The sequence below is a fragment of the Dromiciops gliroides genome, chromosome 5 (assembly GCF_019393635.1).
Source record: "Dromiciops gliroides isolate mDroGli1 chromosome 5, mDroGli1.pri, whole genome shotgun sequence".
NCBI classification, from domain to species: domain Eukaryota; kingdom Metazoa; phylum Chordata; class Mammalia; order Microbiotheria; family Microbiotheriidae; genus Dromiciops; species Dromiciops gliroides.
In genome coordinates this window covers 190,963,879-190,985,960 of record NC_057865.1, presented here as the reverse complement: position 1 = coordinate 190,985,960, position 22,082 = coordinate 190,963,879, and the positions used below count along the sequence as shown (strand labels likewise).

General features: G+C 41.7%; 1 protein-coding gene and 1 pseudogene across 1 annotated transcript; one reads left to right on the top strand and one right to left on the bottom strand.

Moving 5' to 3' along the window:
* The first annotated feature begins 8,482 nt into the window (after positions 1 to 8,482).
* LOC122729350 lies at positions 8,483 to 9,287 on the top strand (annotated as a pseudogene).
* Positions 9,288 to 11,824: 2,537 nt separating this feature from the next.
* On the bottom strand, positions 11,825 to 19,808 carry LTBR (lymphotoxin beta receptor). Its single transcript, XM_043965047.1, is given in 13 exon segments — positions 11,825 to 12,654; positions 13,384 to 13,563; positions 13,566 to 13,608; positions 13,832 to 13,857; positions 14,165 to 14,272; positions 17,335 to 17,420; positions 17,644 to 17,740; positions 18,411 to 18,563; positions 18,687 to 18,812; positions 19,335 to 19,349; positions 19,352 to 19,366; positions 19,369 to 19,412; positions 19,532 to 19,808. Coding segments are annotated over 13 exon segments (1,239 nt in total). The 5' UTR covers positions 19,636 to 19,808; the 3' UTR covers positions 11,825 to 12,412.
* Between the last annotated feature and the right edge of the window lie 2,274 nt (positions 19,809 to 22,082).

Sequence of the window (22,082 nt, the reverse complement as noted above, 5' to 3'; positions counted from 1 at the left end):
TATGAATTAGTCCAACCATTATGGAAAACCATTTGGAAAATCTCCAAACTATGCATATCTTTTGTAGTAACCACACACTACTAGGTCTATACCACAAAGAAATAAAAGAAGACAAAAAGGATCTATATGTAGAAACATATTTATAGCAGCTGTTTTAGGGCTAGCCAAAAATTAGAAATTAAAGAGTTGTCCTCCTGAGGAATGGCTATTCTAGTATATTAATGTAATTGAGTAATAATGAGTTTGCCTTGGATTCAGGAGGACCTGAGTTCAAATCCAGCCTCAGACACTTGACACTTAGTAGCTGTGTGACCTTGGGCAAGTCACTTAACCCTCATTGCCCTGCAAAAACTAAAACAAAATTAAATCAATTCCTTGCATTTATATAGCACCTTAACATTTGATATAACATAGAGAAATTATTAATAGAATATAAATATGAAATATTTATAAATGTTTCTTATTTAGTACTCACAACAACTTGGAAAGGTAGGTGCTATTGTTATACCCATTTTTATACTTGAAGAAATTGAGTTAAACAGAGGTTCAATAACTTGTCCAGTGTCATATAGTTAGTATCTGAAGCAGGATTTAAACTCAGGGGCTGGCTGTCATGATGATGATGATGATGATGATGATGCCATAAGAAGTAATGAAACAGACAATTTCAGAAGAAACTAGTAAACCTTTATGATTGGATGCAGAAACAAGTGATCAGAACAAGGAAAGCTATTTATACAATGGTAACATTAAGAAAAAACCAAACACAGCTCAGAATTCTTTTAAATGCAATGAGTCCAAAAAATTGAAGATGAAACATGCTACTCACCTTCCCATAGAAAGGTGGTAAACTTAAAATGCAGAAAGTTATACATTTTCAGATGTAGATAAAGTAAGAATTTCTTTTTCTGGACTATGTAGATATATAATGAGGCATTTTGAAAAAAAAATTCTATGAGGGGTAATGGAAGGGACAGATTAATAAAAATGCCCGAAAAATTCTTTAATATGGTTAAAAAAGGAAATGATAATGATACAAATAAAGCATAATTGAAGCTTTTAAAAAGAATATTGATGGACTAAATTTATATATAAAATAGAAGATCACTGAAAACACTTAAAAACAGTTAAATTGCTGTATACAAGAAACACTTAAAACACTGGTATATTAATAGCACTGGTATATTTAAAATGATGGACTGGAATAAAATATATTATTCTTTCACAAATGAAGGGAATAAGCATTTGTAAAGGGGGGGGCAAAATTATTCCTTTTTATAGAAAGCATGATCCTTCAGTTAGAAGATCCTAGTGAATCAATACAAAACCCCCCACACCTAATAGACAATTTCAAACTTCAACAAAGTAGAAAGATACACATCCATAAAATTCATCAGCATGCCTGTATGTTATTAACAAAAAGTAGGAGGAAGATAAATAAAGAACAATTTCTTTTGCTACAAAATGAATAAAATACTTTGGAGTAAACCCATTAACATAGACATGATAGAACAGCAAAACAATGCTTACGGAAATAAAGCAAAACTTAAATAATTGGAATATTATTCAATGTTCCTGCATAGGTTATGATAATAGTACAAAAATTATAACTACCTAATCAAGAGAATTAAACAAAATAATTACAAAATTCATAAGGAGGTACAAAAGGTCAACAATATTAAGAGAAATAATGAAGAGAAGTCTAAGTGAAGGGGGTTTTAGTATTACCAGTTATTTAATTCCATTATTAGCTAATAATTGTCAAAACTGTCTGGTACAGGTTAAAAAATGGAAAAGCAGATCAACAAATAGATTACAAAAACAAGACCTAGAAGTGAAAGTAACCAACCTAGTTATCAATAAATCCTCAAACACAAACTATTGGATTCTTTATTTGACTAGAAATATTCAAAAACTAGAAAGAAGTTTGGGAAAAAATAGGTTTAACTTAACACATAACAACATGTGACAGAAGTGCAGGGTTCAAATCTCTTATCTCTCCTGTTTCCTCCTTCCTACTGAGAAGTAAGCATAGTGGGGCCCAAAAGTGTCTTATCAATTCTGAGTGCCACTGTTTTTCTACATCCCAGAAAAAGAGGTCAGGCTGGGGAAGAGAGCTGTCATTTAGAAATCAGACCTCCAGAAGTACTTCTTCCTTCATGGCACAAGATGGGATATAAGCACTTTTTGGGCTTTCTCTTCCTGAAAGCCCCCAAAGCTAATTTCAAAGCTGTCAACAAACTGGTAAACTATGGGATAGTGTCCACTTGAAACTCCTATCTCCATATTAACCCTGCCCAGATCAGGATTCATGAATCCATGGTTACACAGACATGAGATAGAGATTATAAAAGACAAAATAAACAATTTCAATTATATAAAATTTAAAACTTTTGTATAAACAAAATCAATGCATCTAAAATAAAAAAGTTATGAAATGGGAGAAAATATATTTGAACCAAACATCTCTGATAAAAGTCAGACATCCAAAATCTATAGGAAATTGATGTAATTGTATTAGAATAAGAGCCATTCCCCAATAAATATGTGGTTAAAGGAGATGAACAATTTTTTGAAGAAGGCATGAAAAATCATTAGCAAGAAAATTATAACTATCACTAATATTCAGAGAATTTAAAATTAAAACAACTCTGAGATATTACCTTATATCAACAAACTGACAAAGATGGTAAAAGATAGGAAAAGTGTTGGAGGGAATATGAAAAAGATAACACTAAATCACTGACAATTGAATTGTAAATTGGTCTACCTGGGAGAAGGAATATAATTTGGAATTATGAGAGAAGTTAGTAAAATGTTTATTACCCTTTGATCCAATGAATCCACTCCTGGGTTTGTGCACGGAGGTTTTGATAGAATGAGCATTTCCCTGACACAGCTTCTTTCCTCTTACTACTGACATGGAAAAGCTTTATCTAAAGGAAGACACAGCTATCCTGGGGACCTAATTAGCCTTAGCTTCCCTTGATGCAGCTTCCTGGTCTTCTTTTTTTTTCCCCCCCTTTCTTTCTTTCTTTTTTTGGTGAGGCAATTTGGGTTAAGTGACTTGCCCAGGGTCACACAGCTAGTAAGTATGTCAAGTGTCTGAGGTTGGATTTGAACTCAGAATCCAGGACCAGTGTTCTATCCACTACGCCACCTAGCTGCCCCTTCCTGGTCTTCTAAAGATACAAAACACCCCAGATATGTCCCAAACCCAATTTTGGCCTCTAAGAAAAGATGGAGAAACATGCCTTCTTCTTTTGGTTTCAGAGATGGTAAACTATTAATGTGGAATATTGCATATCCTGTCAGACATGGATTTTTTTCAACTAATTTTCTTTCTTTTTTTATTTTCTTTTTTCTTTTTTTGTGAGGCAATTGGGGTTCAGTGACTTGCCCAGGGTCACACAACCAGTAAGTGTCAAGTGTCTGAGGCGGGATTTGAACTCAGGTCCTCCTGACTCCAGGGCCAGTGCTCTATCCACTGTGCCACTTGGCTGCCCCTCTTTCTTTTTTCAAAAATAAAAGTATTTTATTATTTTCCAGTTACATGTAAGGATAGTTTTCAACATTTCTTTTCATAGGATTTTTAGTTCCAAATTTTTCTCCCACCCTCCCTTCTCTCTCTCCTCCCCAAGACAGAAAGCATTCTGATATAGGTTACATATGTACAATCACATTAAACATATTTCTGCATTAGTCATATTATGAAAGAAAAATCAGAGCACAAGGGGAAAACCTCAAAAACAATATGGTTCAATATGCATTCATAATCCACAGTTCTTTTTTTCTGGATGTTGAGAACATTTTTTATGAGTTTTTTGAAATTATTTTGGATCATTGCACTGCTGAGAAGAGTCAAGTCTATCATCATTGTTCATCCCACCATGTTGCTGTTACTGTGTATAATGTTCTCCTGGTTCTGCTCCTCTCAATCAGCAATCAGTTCATGTAATTCCTTCCAGGTTTCTCATAATTTCTTACAGCACAATAGTATTCCATTACATTCATATACCACAACTTGTTTAGCCATTCCCCAATTGATGGGCATCCCCTCGATTTCCAATTCTTTGCCACCACAAAGAGAGATGCTATAAATATTTTTGCACATGTGGGTACTTTTCCCTCATACACCATCTAACAATATGTGCCCCAAGGACACAGCAATGATTGAATGAAGCACAGCTTGTCACAGGGTGATAACATCTCTGGCACAGTCACCAATCTTCAGTGTAAGCTGGTGGTCAGGACCCTCTTGCAAGAAGGCCTTCCTGAGGCAAAGGACCATACCCAAGATCCTCTCTAAGAGGTGGGGGTGGAATCCAAATGTTTGCCCCTTTGGGGCAAAGTCCCTCAGAAGAGGGACTATCTCTTTTCTTCTTCAGGAGCAAGGTAGACAATTTCACCTTCCCTTGTTTCCAGGAAGCAAAGCACCTTCCAACAATTCTTTGTTGATGTTTTCAGTCCTGTCTGACTCTTTATTACTTCATTGTTTTTTGGTGTTTTTTTGTTTGTTTGTTTGTTTCTGGGTTTTTTTGAGTGTGCAAAGATACTGGAGATGCTGGAGTGCTTTGTTATTTCCTTCTCCAGTTCATTTTTTTTTTTTCTGGGCAGTGGGGGTTAAGTGACTTGCCCAGGGTCACACAGCTAGTAAGTGTCAAGTGTCTGAGGTCGGATTTGAACTCAGGTCCTCCTGAATCCAGGGCTCGTGCTTTATCCACTGCGCCACCTAGCTGCCCGTCCAGTTCATTTTACAGATGAGGAAACTGAGGCAAGCAAGGTTAAATGACTTGCTCAAGGTCACACACAGCTAGTAACTGTCTGAGACCAGATTTGAACTCAGGTAAGACCTGAGGGTCTTCCTGACTCCAGGCCCTGGCACTCTATCCACTGTACCAGTTAGCTGCCTTTTCCAACAACTACATCCTTTTTTTCCCCCTCTAAGTCCTTCCTGATGAGGAGTTGTCTGATGACCACTGGTACTATATGGGTGACATTGTCAACAGCTCTTTTCAGTTCCACATTACAGTAAGCAAAGGACCCCCGTGGGCCTGTCACAGCCTACTATGCTGGGACCTGCAGTGTTGCCTATTCCACTGCTCTCTTTTGCCAGGATTAACACTGACCCCCTTTTTCCCCTGTTGGAAGATCAGAGGGCTGCCTCTCCTGTGCTTGGGCCCGAGTGATTTTTCTACATCCCAATGCACTGATACCCAATACTAGGGCTTGTAAGTCAGGGATCACTGCCCCTGGCTCAATACATCATATTGGTGATATAAGAAACTTACACATAGGATGGCTCAGGCTATACAGAGGGGTTCTGGCCTGCTAGGCTAGGGTCATTCTGTCAGTTTTTTACATGAAAACTTCTGCTATCATTTCTGACTAAGAGACCCAGGAGCTTATGAATTCTTGAAGCCACAAGAGTCAGGAATGTTCATCTCAGGATTGCTGTTTGTCTACCTATGCTCAGGAAAAGAGACACAAAGCAGAAGAGGTGGTCCAGTCTCTGTGACAAAGAGTTATAGTTCACAGTTCTGGAGCAAGAAAAGAACTTTTTTTTCTTTCTTTCTTTCTTTTTTTTACTGACACAGTCCCCCTCCCCACTTCCAGAAATCAATTGGGATTCTTTTGGCACATTTGTCCATTATCTCCAATTCTGGAAAGGTCTCTAGGGCTCTGAGCACATTTCCGTTCAGTGACTCACCCAGCGCTTTGCACTGAAGAATCCCAAGAAATTTCACGTAGCACTACTTTCAGTGACCTCCCAGATATCATATTAAAAAGTTCCAAGCAATCCATTAAGCACATTTCTCAGAAAAGCCCTAAATTAACAGTTTTCAAGGAGGGCCCCAACCTACCAAAGCTGGTAGGTCTGGAGATCACTATCACTAACCAAATGGCATTTTATAACATTTATCATTATTAGGGCACAGGACCCCCAAACACATTCACATATGTGTTAGTCTATCCCATAGACCATTTGATTCCTAATCCCCTTGGATCAGTGGGACTTCCAGTCAGAATCATGGCCAGAGGTTGTGAAGCATCAGGGGGTATACCCATTTCTCTTTCTCCATGTTGCCTTCCCCCACTTCAACCATGAGGTCATTCTGATTCAATCCCTTTAATTAACACCAAATGTTCCCTCCAGGCCATGTCTAATTCAGGCCAGTTCAAATTTGGAACTAAAATGAAATGAAATACTTACAGATCATCCAGCAGTTACAAGGAATCTTACTTATCAATGACATGGAAAGGATTTTCAGCAAGGATAGAGCACTAAAGCAGTAGGGCAGATTTCCTACCTCCACATTTGCCATGGAGCCCCCCACAAAGCAGAAGCATGTGTTAAATGTAAGGAAGGAGCCTGTGATGCCTCATATGCTGACTTTGGACTTGGGTGATCAGGAAGTTAGATTGATAGTTTGAACTTTAGTCTTCTGGACCAATCAAGTCTTTTTAAAAAAAAATTATTTAGAATGTCCCCCCCACCTTACATGTAAAAACAAATTGTAACATCGATTTTTAAAAGTTTGTGTTCCAAATTCTCATCCTTTCTCCCTATTCCCTCCTTAAGAACTCAAGCAATTCAATGCAAGTTATACATGTGCAGTCATGCAAAATATAGTAGACAAAAAAATTTTTTAGAAAAAGGAACTAACAGCAACAACAACAAAAAATATACTTCTATCTGTATTCAGGTACCATTAGTTCTTTCTCTGTAGATGGATTGCATTTTTCATAAGTCCTTCAGAGTTGGACCAATCAATTCTTAAATACCTTTTTTTTTTTTTTTTAGTGAGGCAATTGGGGTTAAGTGACTTGCCCAGGGTCACACAGCTAGTAAGTATCAAGTGTCTGAGGCCAGATTTGAACTCAGGTACTCCTGACTCCAGGGCCGGTGCTCTATCCACTACGCCATCTAGCAGTGTGTAAGAAATGATGAGCAGGTGGATTTCAGAGAAACCTGGAAAAACATATACGAACTGATGCTGAGTGAGATGAGCAGAACCAGGAGAACATTGTACACAGATCAACAATATTGTATGTTGATCAACTGTGATAGACTTGACTCTTCTCAGCAATACAATGGTTCAAGATAGTTCCAAAGGACTCATGATGGAAAATGCTCTCCAGGGAAGGGGTTAAAGAGAGAGGGGCAAAAGAAGGGAGGGCAGATTGGGGGAGGGGACAGAAAGAAGCAAATCCCTTTTGAAGAGGGTTAGGATGAAAGAAGATGGATAATAGAATAAATATCATGGGGAAAGGAATAGGATAGAAGGGAAACAGTTAACAATAGTAATCATGAAAAAGAGAAAAGGGAGAAAATTGTACAAAAATATTTATAGCAACTCTTTGTAGTGGCTAAGAATTGAGAAACAAGGGAATGTCCATCAATTGAGGAATGACTGAAGAAGCTGTGGTATATGATTGTAGTGGAATGGTATTGTGCTATAGGAAATGACACAAAGGATGATCCCAGAAAAACTTGGAAAGAGTCATGAACTGATTTATAGTGAAGTGAGCAGAGCTGGGAGGACATTGTGCATAGTGATAGCAGTATGGTTCAATGAGCAATTGTGAATTACTTAACTACTCTCAGCAATTCAATGATCCAAGACAATTCCAAGGGACTAATGATAAAGCTTACTATAGAAAGAACTGATAAAAAGAGCACTTGTGGATTGTACATATGTAACCCAGTTACGGTCTTGTGGAGGGGGGAGGAAAGGGAGGGAGGGAAGGAGAAAAATTTGGAACTCTAAATCTTATGAAAATAAATGTTGAAAACTACCCTTACATGTAACTGGAAAAAATAAATAAATATTTGTTGAGATTAAAAAAAAAAGAAAAGAAAGAAAGAGAATTAAAAACCCTGGGAAGAGAAAAAAAATTAATTAAAAAAAAGAGGTGCAGCTAGGTGGCGCAGTGGATAGAGGCACCGACCCTGGATTCAGGAGGACTTGAGTTCAAATCGGACCTCAGACACTTAACACTTAGTAGCTGTGTGACCCTGGGCAAGTCACTTAACCCCAATTGCCTCACCAAATAAATAAATAAATACTTATTGAAAAAAAAGAAAAGAAAAAGAAAATGCTCTCCAAATCCAGAAAAAAAGAACTGTGGAATCTAGATGCGGATTGAACCATACTATTTCTATTGTTTTATGTTGTTGTAGTTTTTCTTTTTTGAGTTTTTTCCCTTTCATTCTGATTCTTCTTTCACAGCATGACTAATACAGAAATATGTTTAATGTGATTGTACATATATAATCTATATCAGATTGCTTGCTGTCTTGGGGGAGGAGGAGAGGGAAAAGGAGGGAGGGGAGGGAGGGGAGGGAGGAAGAAAATTTGAAACTGGAAATCTTATAAAAACAAATGTTGCCCTTCCTCCTACACGCCCATTACTTGGGGACCGGGCGGGCTGAGGGCTAGCAGCCCGGCCGCCCGGGGCTCTGGGCAAGGGGGCGGACATGGGCTTCTTCCCAAGCTGCGCGCTGCGGAGCCTCCTGGGCCGCTGCCACGTCCAGGGACCTAAACCGCACCCTGGGCACGAGGCAGCTGCTCCAGGAGTCCCCTGTCCCCGGGAGGAGTGCCTAGCTCTATTCTGCTCCGTCTACAACTCTGCGGGACTATTAGAACCCAGGAACGGACACTGGTTGCAGTAAAGCCAGATGGTGTTCAGCGGAAGGCTGGTTGGAGATGTCATCAGGCGCTTTGAGAAGCGAGGCTTCAAACTGGTGGGCATGAAGCTACTGCAGGCCCCAGAGAAAGTCCTTGCTGAACATTACCATGACTTAAAGAAGAAGCCCTTCTATCCAAACTTGATCAACTATATGAGCTCTGGTCCTGTGGTCGCTATGGTCTGGGAAGGGCACAATGTGGTCCGTACCTCTCCGGCCATGGTAGGAGTAACTGACTCAGCAGAAGCTGCCCCGGAACAATCCGGGGAGACTTCAGTGTTCACATCAGCAGGAATGTTGTTCATGCCAGTGATTCGGTGGAAGTAGCCCAGAGAGAGATCAGCCTGTGGTTTCATAGCAGTGAACTGGTGGATTGGGACTGCGGCAGTCACAGCAACCTGTACCATGTGTGAGGGAGGGTCTCAGCCCACCTCCTGCCCACACTGCCTACAGACCCAGGAGCAACTACCTCTGCCAATGAGAATGCTATGTTCCTCCCTTCCTTCCTGGCCAAGCTACCGCCCATCCCCCTATCCCAACCCCCTCTCTCCCACAGAGACTTCTCTGATGCCAAATGATGTGCCTTTTCACTCCATGCCCAAGCCATGAAAGGATTGAGTCTAATCCTTCCCTTGGCCACAGTGCCAGTCAACCTTGGGAGTAATTGCTTATAACCAGAGATGATGGTGACTATTAAAGGAGACATATTAAAATTCAATCTATAAAAAAAACACAAAACAAAACAAAAAACAAATGTTGAAAACTATCTCTACATGTAACTAGAAAATAATAAAATACTTTTATGATTAAAAAAAGAATACCTCAGTGCTTTCATGGCCTATGCATTCAAGTTAGAATAAATTTTTATTGTTAAAGACTGCAAAAATAACAACATATAACTAAATATTTGTTCTTTAAATTTATGTGGAAAGTCATATGTAATCAAATAGTTTTAGAAGAATGAGAAGAAATATTTTTTGTTGTTGTTTTTATTGTTGGTTTTTTTTAGTGAGGCAATTGGGGTTAAGTGACTTGCCCAGGGTTACACAGCTAGTAAATGTTAAGTGTCTGAGGCCGGATTTGAACTCAGGTACTCCTGACTCCAGGGCCGGTGCTCTATCCACTGCGCCACCTAGTTGCCCCAAGAAATATTTTTTTAAGACTGATTTCAGGGTAAGAATAATATACTAAGTAATATACACTATGGAGTAGATCACAAAAATGTTCAATATGTGCTATCAAATGAAAAAAAAAGAAAGAGTTAAGTGTCTAGCAGGCAAGAGGCGAATCTTGCTTCTACAAACCTCACATAAGTATCTAACTAATGGTAAGCTGTAATGACTAAATAGTTTTTAGTCTCTGAACTACATTAATAGTTGTCATTTGTAAACAAGTCCATCCAACAGGTTCAATCATATTTGTCTACAGAGGTAGATATTTTGTGGGTGCCTCATCATGGCAATTTCATTTAGATACAGTACTTCAGTTTAATTCTATTCATTTCCATTCAAACAAAGCATTTATTGAGTTCAAAGCACTCATTTTTTTATGGAAGAGGTCAGATGGTACCATCTGCTTGAGTATTTCTCTTTTCAGGTGAAAGTAGTCTCAACTAATCATTAGTATGAGAACTTGAAAAGATTCAAGCTGCTTTTCCTGGGGAAAAGAAAATATTGGTTCTACCAATAGGCAACTCTTGTTGCATATGCCTTTGCTGGAGTGGATTGGCTTTCTTTGTGGGTGAGAATATAAGTTTAACTCTTGAGTGTCAAAAGATCTTGTCCTCTTGAAAACCGGCATTTAAAGCACATGGATCCCACTGCAACCCATAACATAGGATTATTTGTAAAGATACGTACTTGTTTAAGAGGATATGAGATTAACTGACATCTAGCACCTGTCAAAGCTCACTTAGAACATCTGATACTTGAGAAACGCAGCCCAATGGAGAGGTTAAAAACCATTCATCTAACTTTTCCAAGTTTTGTTCTTATTGAGATTATCTGAAAGGTAAGTCCCCGAACCACATTAACTCAGCAGAAGAAATATTTTTCTGGTGTTTAATGTTCTATCCTTTATAAGAGGTCCTTGCAAAATAATTACCTGTTCCTAATGCATTGTTGGTGGAGCTGTGAGCTGATCCAACCATTCTGGAGAGCAATTTGGAAATTATGCCCAAAGGGCGATAAAGCTGTGCATACCCTTTGACCCAGCAATCCCACTTTTAGGTCTTTTGCCCAAAGAAATCATGGAAGGGGGAAAGGGACCCACATGTACAAAAATATTTATAGCTGCTCTTTACGTGGTAGCAAGGAATTGGAAGTTGAGGGGGTGCCCATCAACTGGGGAATGGCTGGACAAGTTGTGGTATATGAATACAATGGAATACTATTGTGCTGAGCAGGAGGAGTTCAGAGAAACCTGGAGGGTCTTATGTGAGCTGATGATGAGTGAGATGAGCAGAACCAGAAGAACATTGTACACAGTATCATCAACATTGAGTGTTGACCTACTGTGATGGACTATATTCTTCTCACCAATGCAATGGTACAGAAGAGTTCCAGGGAACTCATGATAGAAGAGGATCTCCAAATCCAAGAAAAAAAAAAGAAAGAAAGAAAGAACGGTGGAGTATAGATGCTGATTGAACCATATTATTTCTTTTGTTTTGGGTGCTGTTGTTTTTTTTTTCTATTTTGAGGTTTTGCATCACTGCTCTGATTCTTTCTCTTGTAACAGGATTAATGCAGAAATAGGATTAATGTTATTATGTGTATATATATGTGTGTGTATATATATATCTATATGTATATGTATAGAGATATATAGATATAACCTATATCAGATTACCTGCTGTCTAGGGGAGGGGGGAGGGAGGGGAGGGAGGGAGAAAAATCTGAAATTGTAAAGCATGTATAAACAAAAGTTGAGAACTATCTTTACATGTAATGGAAAAAATAAAATATCTCATAAAAAAAAATAATTACCTGTTCAATTGGCATTTGTCTAGATCACAAACAAAGAAATAAAATCTTTCAGGTTGTTAGACATCTCTTTATTTCCAAATGGTTACATAACAATTTATAAATATGTCTACCATTTCCCTCCCCCCTACAAAACCCTTCCCCCGAATCTAAACCCCTCACCCCCACTTTACTGGGACACCTTTTCTTCTAGGAGAGTTCTTCCACTTGACCTCATTTCCAGGCTAGCTCTGCCAAAGTCCCTGGAGAGACACTTATCCCACCCCTTGGGTCCCTGAGGCTCAGGGGTTGGGATGAATGTTCAGTTTCCCAGCAGTCATGGGATGGGAATGCCTCAAGGCCAGTATCCATTCTGTGCTTGGTGGTAGTGGTGGTGGTGTGTGTGGCAGAACCACTAGGCAGGCAGGAGTTGGCATCAGGTGTCCTCACAGTGTCCACAGCTGGTATGGACAAGTCCCTGATAAGGACTAGAATGTCCTTTGATGCCCTGGTAGGTGCTAGAGTCCCTTGGTAGGGCATTCACAGCTGTCCAATACCCATAGTAGACACTTCACCCTTAGCAGTATCTCTGATTCGACCCAATGGTGACTCTGCTTTCCCAGGGGGCTTTAAGTAAGACCCCCTATAAATCCTGTGCAAGTGAGACTGCCTCAGGTGAGATCGTGCTCTGGCTCTTCTCTGCTTCCCTCAGGCACTTTCAGGAATACTCAGCAAATTGGAATTCCTTCATCCTCAGCTAGTGGTCATGACATCCCATGGTCTCAGTCTCAGCTAGATGCCAGGCCTTGCCATCCTCTTGGTGTGGTCCAGTGAAGCCCAGAGAATTTGGGGTACCCTCCTCTGGGATAGGGTAAGGGGGCTCAGGGGGAAGTAGAGGGTCTCCTGGTCCCCGTGCTCCTCCTAAGACTGGTCCATTATAGATATAGATGTTGCCTGTGACAGTGACTGAACCACCTGTGACATGGATACCATTGGTACCTGGTGAAAAAGGAACAAACAATAAGGTAGGGAAAAAGAGGCTACAGCCTCTAAAAGAGAGTCTCTCTCCTGTTTTTGCTTCATCCCACTCAAAAATCTCTTATTTTCCAATATCTTTCTTTCTTTCTTCCATTTTATTTGTTTTGTTTGTTTTTGTGGGGCAATCAGGGTTAAGTGACTTGCCCAGGGTCACACAGCTAGTAAGTGTCAATTATCTGAGGCCAGATTTGAACTCAGGTCCTCCTGAATCCAGGGACGGTGCTCTACCCACTGTGCCACCTAGCTGCCCCTCTTTCTTCTACTTTTAAGGCTTTTAACCTTTTTGTGGTTGTTGTTTCTTTGGCTAGCCTCTCTCTTTGATTAAAGCAATGTCTGCATATGACTATCTCTAGCTATCTCTCTGCATCTCTCAGTCTCTTTTTCTTTGAATTTATCTGTTTAAGGATACTCTGTCTAGCTCAGCATCCCCCTCCATGTGCTATCTCCCTCTTCTCCTACACCCCGCCTTCTGTAGCCTATCTTTCTTTTTTTCTTTTCTTTTTTTTTTGGTGAGGCAATTGGGGTTAAGTGACTTGCCCAGTGTCACACAGCTAGTAAGTGTCAAGCGTCTGAGGCCAGATTTGAACTCAGGTCCTCCTGAATCCAAGGCCAGTACTTTATCCACTGTGCCACCTAGCTGCCCCCGTAGCCTATCTTTCATCCCTTACCCCTCCCTCCCTCCATATTTACCTGGGGGCAGCTCCTGGCTCTGTTCCCCAGGCTCTGGGCCCTGCTCTCTGCCAGGGCCCATGAAATTTTGTTGATGTAGGATTTCTGTTTCCAATGCTGGTGGAGGAAGAAGTCCATCAGGAACCAGAGGTGCATTTCCTGAAGAATTCAGGAATGCTTCTACCAAGTCAGGGAACTTTGATTGGTGATAGGGACATTCCGGTTTGGGGGAGAATTCAGATCCTCCTCTCTGTAGGAAAGAGAACCCAATCAAGGACTTTGCCTAAGATCAATAGTTTCTGTGTCCCCTTGCCTCCCCATCCCGTGCAAAGCAGCCTCCCTCCCCCAACTCTGCACCTCAGGCCGCGTATTTCTCTTCTCCTCCCACCCTTGCCCATTCTGTTCTGTTTTCCACGCTGCATGTACCCTCAGTCTCTCCCTCCCTCCTACATTCTCTTGGTCCCTTTACCTCGGGTCTCCTCTTGAGTAGCAACCCTGCAATGAAAATAAAAAGGATCTAAGGTTCCCTGTTCCTCTCCCCAGGCTCCATCCTCTTCCAAAGTTCCCACATGCCATACCTTTCTCCCCATCTTGATCCCTAGTCCTATCTCCCTAGGGGCCACAAGAAGTCCTCAGCCTCCCCCCTCCAATCTTACAAAAAGTAAAATGGGGACGATGAGTTGGACCAACTAGGGTACAGGAGAATGGAGAGGAGCACTGGGGAAATGGGGCATTTACGGATGCTTCCATCCAGATCAGGGAGCCCAACTCCCTTCCCTCTCATAACCCGACTCCCTTTTACCTAGTTTCCGGCAGAGAGAGGGGTGTCTCTTCCAGGCACAGGAGAAGACAATGATAAGGAGTAGAATGGAAGCCATGGGGACCAGGATAGATAGCAGCAAAATTGTCCCTGTAATAGAAAAGCATAGAATTGAGATTCCTGAGCTTGAGAAAGAAGAGGCACACAGGAGATCCCAAGAAGAATCTCTGACAGAAACCGCACTCAAGAGGGTGAGGTTCTGTTTCCCCTCCCTTCCCTCTTCTGCCTTCCAAAGACAGAAAAAGAGAAAATAGCCTTGAATTGGAATAAAAGGCAACTAAGTCTGCATCATTGATTTAGAGCGGGAAGATACATTTGAGGTGATCTAGTCCAACCCCTTTATTGTGTGGATAGGAAGACTGAGGTATAGAAAGGTTAAGTGATTTCTCCAAGGTTCTGTGGGCAGTGACAAAACCAGGATTCGAACTGAGGTCATTTGCCATTAAATTCAGTCATTTTCCCACTGTACCACCTGGATTCAAGGTTGTGATGTGCCAGAATGAGACCTCCAAAGGAGGTTACAAAAAGAATCTTCTTAACGGTGATGTTTCAAGATAGAAGAGACATCCCTCTCTACCTCCGTGCCCATGTATCTATGATGGGGACAGGCCAAGGGATAAGCCAGGATGCTCTGGTCCTTCAAGCTCCAGAGAAATGGAATGGGGCTCTCTCAGACATTCCCAGCGTCCCTGAATTAGAACACTGGCTCTCTTTGCTGCTACAGATCCTATTTTAAAGTATATGGAAGGTCAGGACTCTTGGGTCATAGATCAAACTCCAGATAAGAGAGGTGACTGTTCCTCAGCCATCTTCTCTAGAGGAGGAATCACCCCAAAAGGCAGTGGGATTATGCTACTGGCTTTGGGGGAATGCATCCTTTGTGTACTTTTCAGGTTTAAAAGAAGGGGGCATCAGTGGTTTAAGATCCTTTCTTTTCTTTTTCTTTTTTTTTTTTTTTTTTGGATGAGGGCAATTGGGGTTAAGTGACTTGCCCAGGGTCACACAGCTAGTAAGTGGTTAAGTGTCTGAGGCCTAGATTTGAACTCAGATCTCCTGACTCAGGGCCGGTGCTCTATCCACTCACTTTACCACCTAGCAGCCCCCAAGATCCTTTCTTAAGATAGTGGATATTTATTTGAGCTTCATTTGTGAATATCTTCAATCCTTTTCTCCAGACAAGGAAATGGGTATGGGTCTTTCCCATTCCACAGACACTTGTAGAGGTCCATAGATTCAAATTCTGATTCCAGACCCTAAGATATTATGCTGGGGAGGCCAATTTCCTATTTCTTTGGGGGTCCAGTTCTCCCATATATTAATTCTAGGAGAACAATTCCTCTCTTATTCCCTCCAGAGAAAGTCCAGGATAATGTGTGTGCATGTATATATGTATATAAACATATGAGACCACATGTGTACACATATGTGCATGTACATGTGTATTGTGTGTATATATATGTATAGGTTTCTCTATAAAGATATCTAGAGTGTTACAGTGTTCAAGATATATATTTATATAGATATCTATAGATAGAGATATATCTATAGATAGATATCCTGGGTTTTCAATGTTTATCGATCTATCTATATCAATATAAGACATATATCTCTCTTTATCTTGCTGTGTATGTGTATGAATGGACAGATAGATAAGTATCCTGGGTTTCCAATGTTCAAGATATAGATAAGATAGGGATAATATATATGTTTCATCAATATATCTATATCATTATAGATGTGTATCTCTATGTGTGTGGATGTATAGATACGTAAGAGATATAGAGAGATCTCTATCTATAGTGTGTGTATGTATGTATTACATAGATATTCCATCATTAGACCAGAATGATGAAAATAAATATGTAGATATAGATCTAGGTAGATAGATATAGATTTATGTATAAGTATAGATAGATAGATATACTGGGTTTTCAGTGTTCAATATATATAGATATATCTATCTTTTTCTATCTATATCACACCACACACACACACACACACACACCACACACACACACACACACTCTATGACCTCGAGCATTGAAAACCCAGGGAGCATTACTCTGGGGGCAGCTTGACTTAATGGATAGTGTTAGACTTGGAGTCAGAAAGACCTGATTCTCAAACATGAAACATGGCTTACTAGGAGAAAGAAGACTGAAGTTAAGAGGTCTAGTCTGAATTCTGATGTGACAAGCCATGTACCTCTAATAGCCTCATTTTCTTCGTCTCTAGAAAGAGGGGGTTGGACTAAATGATTATTAAGTTTCTTTCTAGCTTTCAGGTTATGTTACTCATAATTATTAACAATGAGCACTGTGTCTAGAGTTAGAGGACTTAGGGTTCAAATCTCCCTCTTGATGATTACTACCTAGATGGCACAGGGGATAGAACACTGGGCTTGGAACCAGGAAGATTCATCTTCCGGAGTTCAAATGAGGCTCTGACACTTAATAGCGGGTGTGACCCTGGGCAAGTCACTTAACCTGTTTGCCTCAGTTTCTTCATATGTAAAATGAGCTGGAGAAAGAATTGGCAAATCACTCTAGTATCCTTGCCAAGAAAACCCCAAATGGGGTCACGAAGAGTTGGACATGACTGAAATGACTCAATAAAAACATTAGATAAATCCTAAACCTCCCTGTGTCTGTTTCCACATCTGTAAAATGAGGGGATTAGACTAGATGGCTTCTGAGGTTCTTTCTAGTTTCAGATCTATGCTGCCTTGGATATGATACTATCAGTTCAGAAATCTAGAAAGGATAATCAGAGAAAAGTGTTTTGTACGTATATATAATATATGTATAATATATAATATATATAATTTCTAGTAACAACTAGTAGTATATAATTGTATAGGATCTTATCTGATAATATGGTGACAAAATAATAATATTTAAATCTGTATACGAAGTAGGCAATTATTTGGCACATTACAATTTGTATGTAGCATTTTTGTAATATGTGTGGATATGTAGATATAAAATAGTAAGAACACACCTCACTTTTTCATTAAAGATCCCTTGCCACCCCTTCCTAGCCCTAACTTTGGAAGAAATAGGACACTAACTTCTCATTTTAAAGGAGAGAATTAACTCTAGACAGGGGAAAGGGTATTGGCTTAGATTCATGCCCAATCCATGGACTCTCACCTGGTATCTTCCAAGGTGAGATATGGCATCTGGCATCAGATTCGGCAGTACCAGGAACAGCAGTCACCAGGCCCTGTGCCTCACAACTGAGGAGAAAGAGGAAACAGCCCATGTACTCATTAACACTTTTGCCCACCATGATTGCCTAGTGTATTGGATCTGTATCATAGTCCACGGTAACTCCTAGGAGTAGTGGAGAGAGAATAAAGGGATTCCACAAAGTGTATGGGGTGGGCTAGAGACAACTCATACTCAGTGGGAAGGAAGGGGAAGGTTGATGATTCCCACTCCCGGATAAGAGGCACTCACTTGGTATGAGGTTGGCACCGAACGTCAGGAGAGGATATGTTCTTGAAGTATCCACTGCTACAGGGAACACATTTGTTGTCAGACTCTCCAATCCTGCCTGGCAAGAGAGGTAGATGTTTAGCTGGGTAGTTCTCACCTAGTTTATGGGTATCTTCCTTACCTGACATATACCCATCTTTGTGCCCTCCTGAATCACTGTCCTTTTACTTTCTAATCTCTCTCCTGCTCCTTAGATATTGTTGTATTTGTCACAACCTGAAAACTCTTCTCAAGATTAGCTTCTAAATTCATTTCTTGGTTCACTCTCCCAGCAACCAGGGCATAAATGTCCTCACTTACTTGCTATTTCCCATCACTTTTTTTTTTTAAAGTGAGGCATTTGGGGTTAAGTGACTTGCCCAGGGTCACACAGCTAGTAAGTGTTAAGTGTCTGAGGCCGGATTTGAACTCAGGTACTCCTGACTCCAGGGCCGGTGCTCTATCCACTGCACCATCTAGCTGCCCTCCCATCACTTTCTTATACCAATTTCCCTATCTCAGCCTTCTCCCACTAGCATATAGGAGGAGGAGTTTTCTATCAAGGAGAGGTACCATCTGGGAGTATCCACTAGGCACAGGACAGAGAAGGTGTATTCTTGCCTCCGGGGAGTGAAGGTTTACTGGAATCCCGGAGGCTTATCACTCCACCCCCTTCCCCCATCACCCTCCATCCTTCTCCAAGGGTCCAATCACTTCCCATTTTCCCTCTTCTCTCAGCAGCCTCTGACCTGTAAGTTCAGGCTCTGTGCCTGGTGGGCAGGAGCTGAGCGCCTCACAGTGTTCACAGCCATTACCCCGGTTGGGGCAGTACGTTCCCTGGCGGCATCGACATTGTGTTTTCTTGCTGGCATTACAGGGAGCTATCTCCTCAAAGCCTAGCACTGTGATAGATGGGAGAGAAACTCAGAAATCGTAGTATGGCTCTCCAGGAGAAGTTGCCCACCCTGTATCATCCACTCCTCTACCCAGGGATGTCTTCCAGGCACTGTCTTGTGGTAGCTTACCTTCATCACAGCTGCGGCAAAGTTGGCATTTACCGATGTGGTTCCAGAATTCATTATAGGAGCCCGATTCGCACTCAGTACACGTGGTATTTCGGTGTCCATCACAAAACTCACTGACAAACATACCTATAAGAGCACATGAGTAGAGAATGACTTAGCCTTGGTTAGTCTGCCCATCAGAACTTCATGATATTGTTAATGAATACTGGCATCAAGACTCTTAAGGAGGTTTGATTTCTAACCTTTTACATTTGTAAGCCTCAGTTTCCCTATATGTAAACTGAGGCATCTACTTCCTGGGGTGTTCTGAAGAAAATATAAGTCAATAGGTATGAAAATTCTTGGAAAGAAGCAAACCATAATACAAAGTAAGGATATCATTACTTTTTTTCATCTCTTTTTCTCTATGGGCTTTCCTATCTCTGTCTCTTTAATGCCCCCTCTAGCTTTTTCCCATGGTCTTCTCACTCTGCCCAGGACTGAACTCCAGATCCTTTCCTGAGTTAGGCAAGAATACCGAGGGTGAAGAGGAGTGGAGGTTTGGGGAATCCTTGGGTCCTGCATCGCTCCAGGCCCCCCTACTCCTCCTCTCCCAACCATCTTCTCTCATGTCCACCCCAGCTTCCTCCCACCTCTCAGTCCTCTCACCTGGAGGGCAGCGGAACAGCAGACCTGGTGTTGGTGTCATAATAGCCCTTGTCTCCACACTTGTCATCTGGAGGCCCTGAGGGTGGGTGAGTTAGGGTAGAGAGGTGATGGGATGGAAACAAGGAAACAGACGAGAGAGCCACCTACCCCCCTCTCCCTTTGCCCTGGTCCACCCTTTTGCCCTACTTGCCTCCACCTGTCTGATTTGATGGCCAGCCAGAAGCCCAAAGAGGCCTAGGATGAGAGGGCCCCAGACCAGGCCCTGAAGGGAACAGGCAGGGGACAGGCGCATGGCGTCCATACGAGAGGGGAGGGGGAGGGCAGGGGAAGTCAGGACTTGCAAAAGGCCTGGAAGAGGAACCCTGAGCAGGCAAGTTCCAGAGCCCCAAGGAGGGGAATAGGCAGGGGGGCCTTGAGGTGGCCCCAGGGGGCCGCAGGGAGCGGGCGGGCCTGGCCTCCCAGGCTCCTGTTGCTTAGCTCAGGAAGTGGGAGTGGAAGCTGGGCCCTCGGGCGGGGACAAGGAGAGCTGGGAGCTGCCCATGGAGCCTGTTGCAATCGGGAAGAGGAACAGGCTTGGCCAGAGCCCCCACTCAGTGGCTGTATGTCTGGGAAAGCACGTGAGGGCAGGGCTGAGCTGGAGGAGGGAGGAAGGAGGGGTGAACTGAGCAGGCCAGGCTGGGGGAGAAGCAGAGGCTGCCTGGTGTTGGGGGGGTGGGGGGGGAGGAACAGCTGAGAAGAGAGCAAAGGGAAGAGTCCTCAGACAGACCTGGGATAGAGGGACAGCCAAATCCTCAGACAGACAGGAAGTCAAAAGGACAGATGCTGGAGAGAAAAAGACTGAGAGGAAGAGGGGAGAACACAAATGCTAAAATGGAAGGGCCCAGGGCCACAGCCAACTGGAATAAAGACCAGGAGCCTGGGAAGTCCAGGGGAAGGGGAATGGCTCCCTTCCAGGCCCCCTGAAAAGCCAGACTAAGATGTGTCTCCCTCCTGCCTACACCCCTCCTCTTCAGGCATACCCACTTTACTTGTAGCCTGAGGGCAGGACTGAGAGGAAGGAGAAGCCCACAAAAAGGAGCTCACATCTGTCCAGTACATTATGCTTTCCTCATAATCATCATTTACTAAGCATCTACTGTGTGCTAGGTCTTGTGTACAAAGACAAAAAATGAGACTCTCTGACTCAGGAGCTTACATTCTACTGGGGGGAAGACAACGACCCATGAGGTAGATAATGTAAGTATTATCCACACTTTCCAAGTGAGACATGGATACAAAACTCCTGTGTTGAAGCCTGGTGACCCCCAACTCTCCAAGGGTTGTGTCCGTGGGGTACAAGCAGGAGTCACTCCCACACAGTCCTACTAACAGTCTACATTTGCTTTCCAAGGACTGCTTGGCCATTAGGAGACAAATTTTGGGTTCATGGCAATACGCCAAACAGATAAAATACAACATTTTCTTTAGAATTAGGCATACTCCTACATCTTTAATAAGAATGATAGAGTGGCAGAAAAGAAGACAGAGGATGTTAAGAAAGTTGAAAAATGGCAGATTAGGTTTAATACCAGGAATAACGTCTTTTTTTTTATTTTTTTTTGCGGGCGGCAATGGGGGTTAAGAGTGACTTGCCTCAGGGTCACACAGCTAGTAAGTATCTAGTGTTTGAGGCCAGATTTTGAACTCAGGTATTCCTTGAATCCAGGGTCATGTGCTTTATCCACTGCACCACACTAGCTGCCCCCCAAGGAATAACTTCTTAAAAATCAGACGGTATCCATACAGTAGAATGTATTTACACTTAGAGATAGTGGAATCCTCTAACTGGAATTCTTTTAAGCAAAGGTGGGATGAACCCTTCTCGGCAATGTTGTAGTGGGGATGTTTTGTCTTGGTAGGATCCTAGACTAGAAGGACTCAGAGGTCCCATAAACTCCAAAATTCTGTGATTCCATTTTAGGCCAAAACATGAATTTATGTTGTTGTTCGTTGACGCCGCCTCCCCCAAATGTTTGACAACCTCTCCGCTGGGGGGGAAAATGTAAGCAAAACACCTTTAGTTTAATTTACATTATTCTTTTCTTTTTTTCAAGTTCTTTCTGTTTGACATATTAACCACCTTCCTAATGTCTAGACAATCAAACAAACAATAAATCTGCCCTGGAGTTGTAGAATTTGCTGATTTCCAGGTAAAGTTTGTTGTTTATGTATACCTATTTGTGTCTAATGGTTCCATCTCTGAGGGAGGAGGGAAGAACAAAAGGGAAAAAAAAAGAAATTTACATGATACTTTATTATATATTTAAAAGGAATGGCAAATTGTATGTAATAGATTTGCAGTGTCATGTACAAAAATAATTTTTGTTTTTGTGTTGTTTAGTCATTTTCAGTGTTTCCCACTCCTCTTGACTCCATCAGGGGTTTTCTTGGCAAAGACACTGGAATAGTTGTTGGCCATTTCCGTCTCCAGCTTCATTTTGTAAATGAGGAAACTGAGGCAAGCAGGGTTAATGAATTGCCCAGGGTCACCCAGACTACACCACCCAGCTGCCCTTTCCAGTAAATGCTTACACTGAAATGAAAAATCACTTCTCTGCAAACCCCTAGTTATTACTCGAAATGTCCAACCACCAATGAGTTGATAGTTTACTAGAGGAAATGAACCGCATCCACATTGTGCCATTTTTCACTAAAATGAAACTAGAACGCCATAACAAGATTGATGATCAGTGAAAAGACATATAGGAT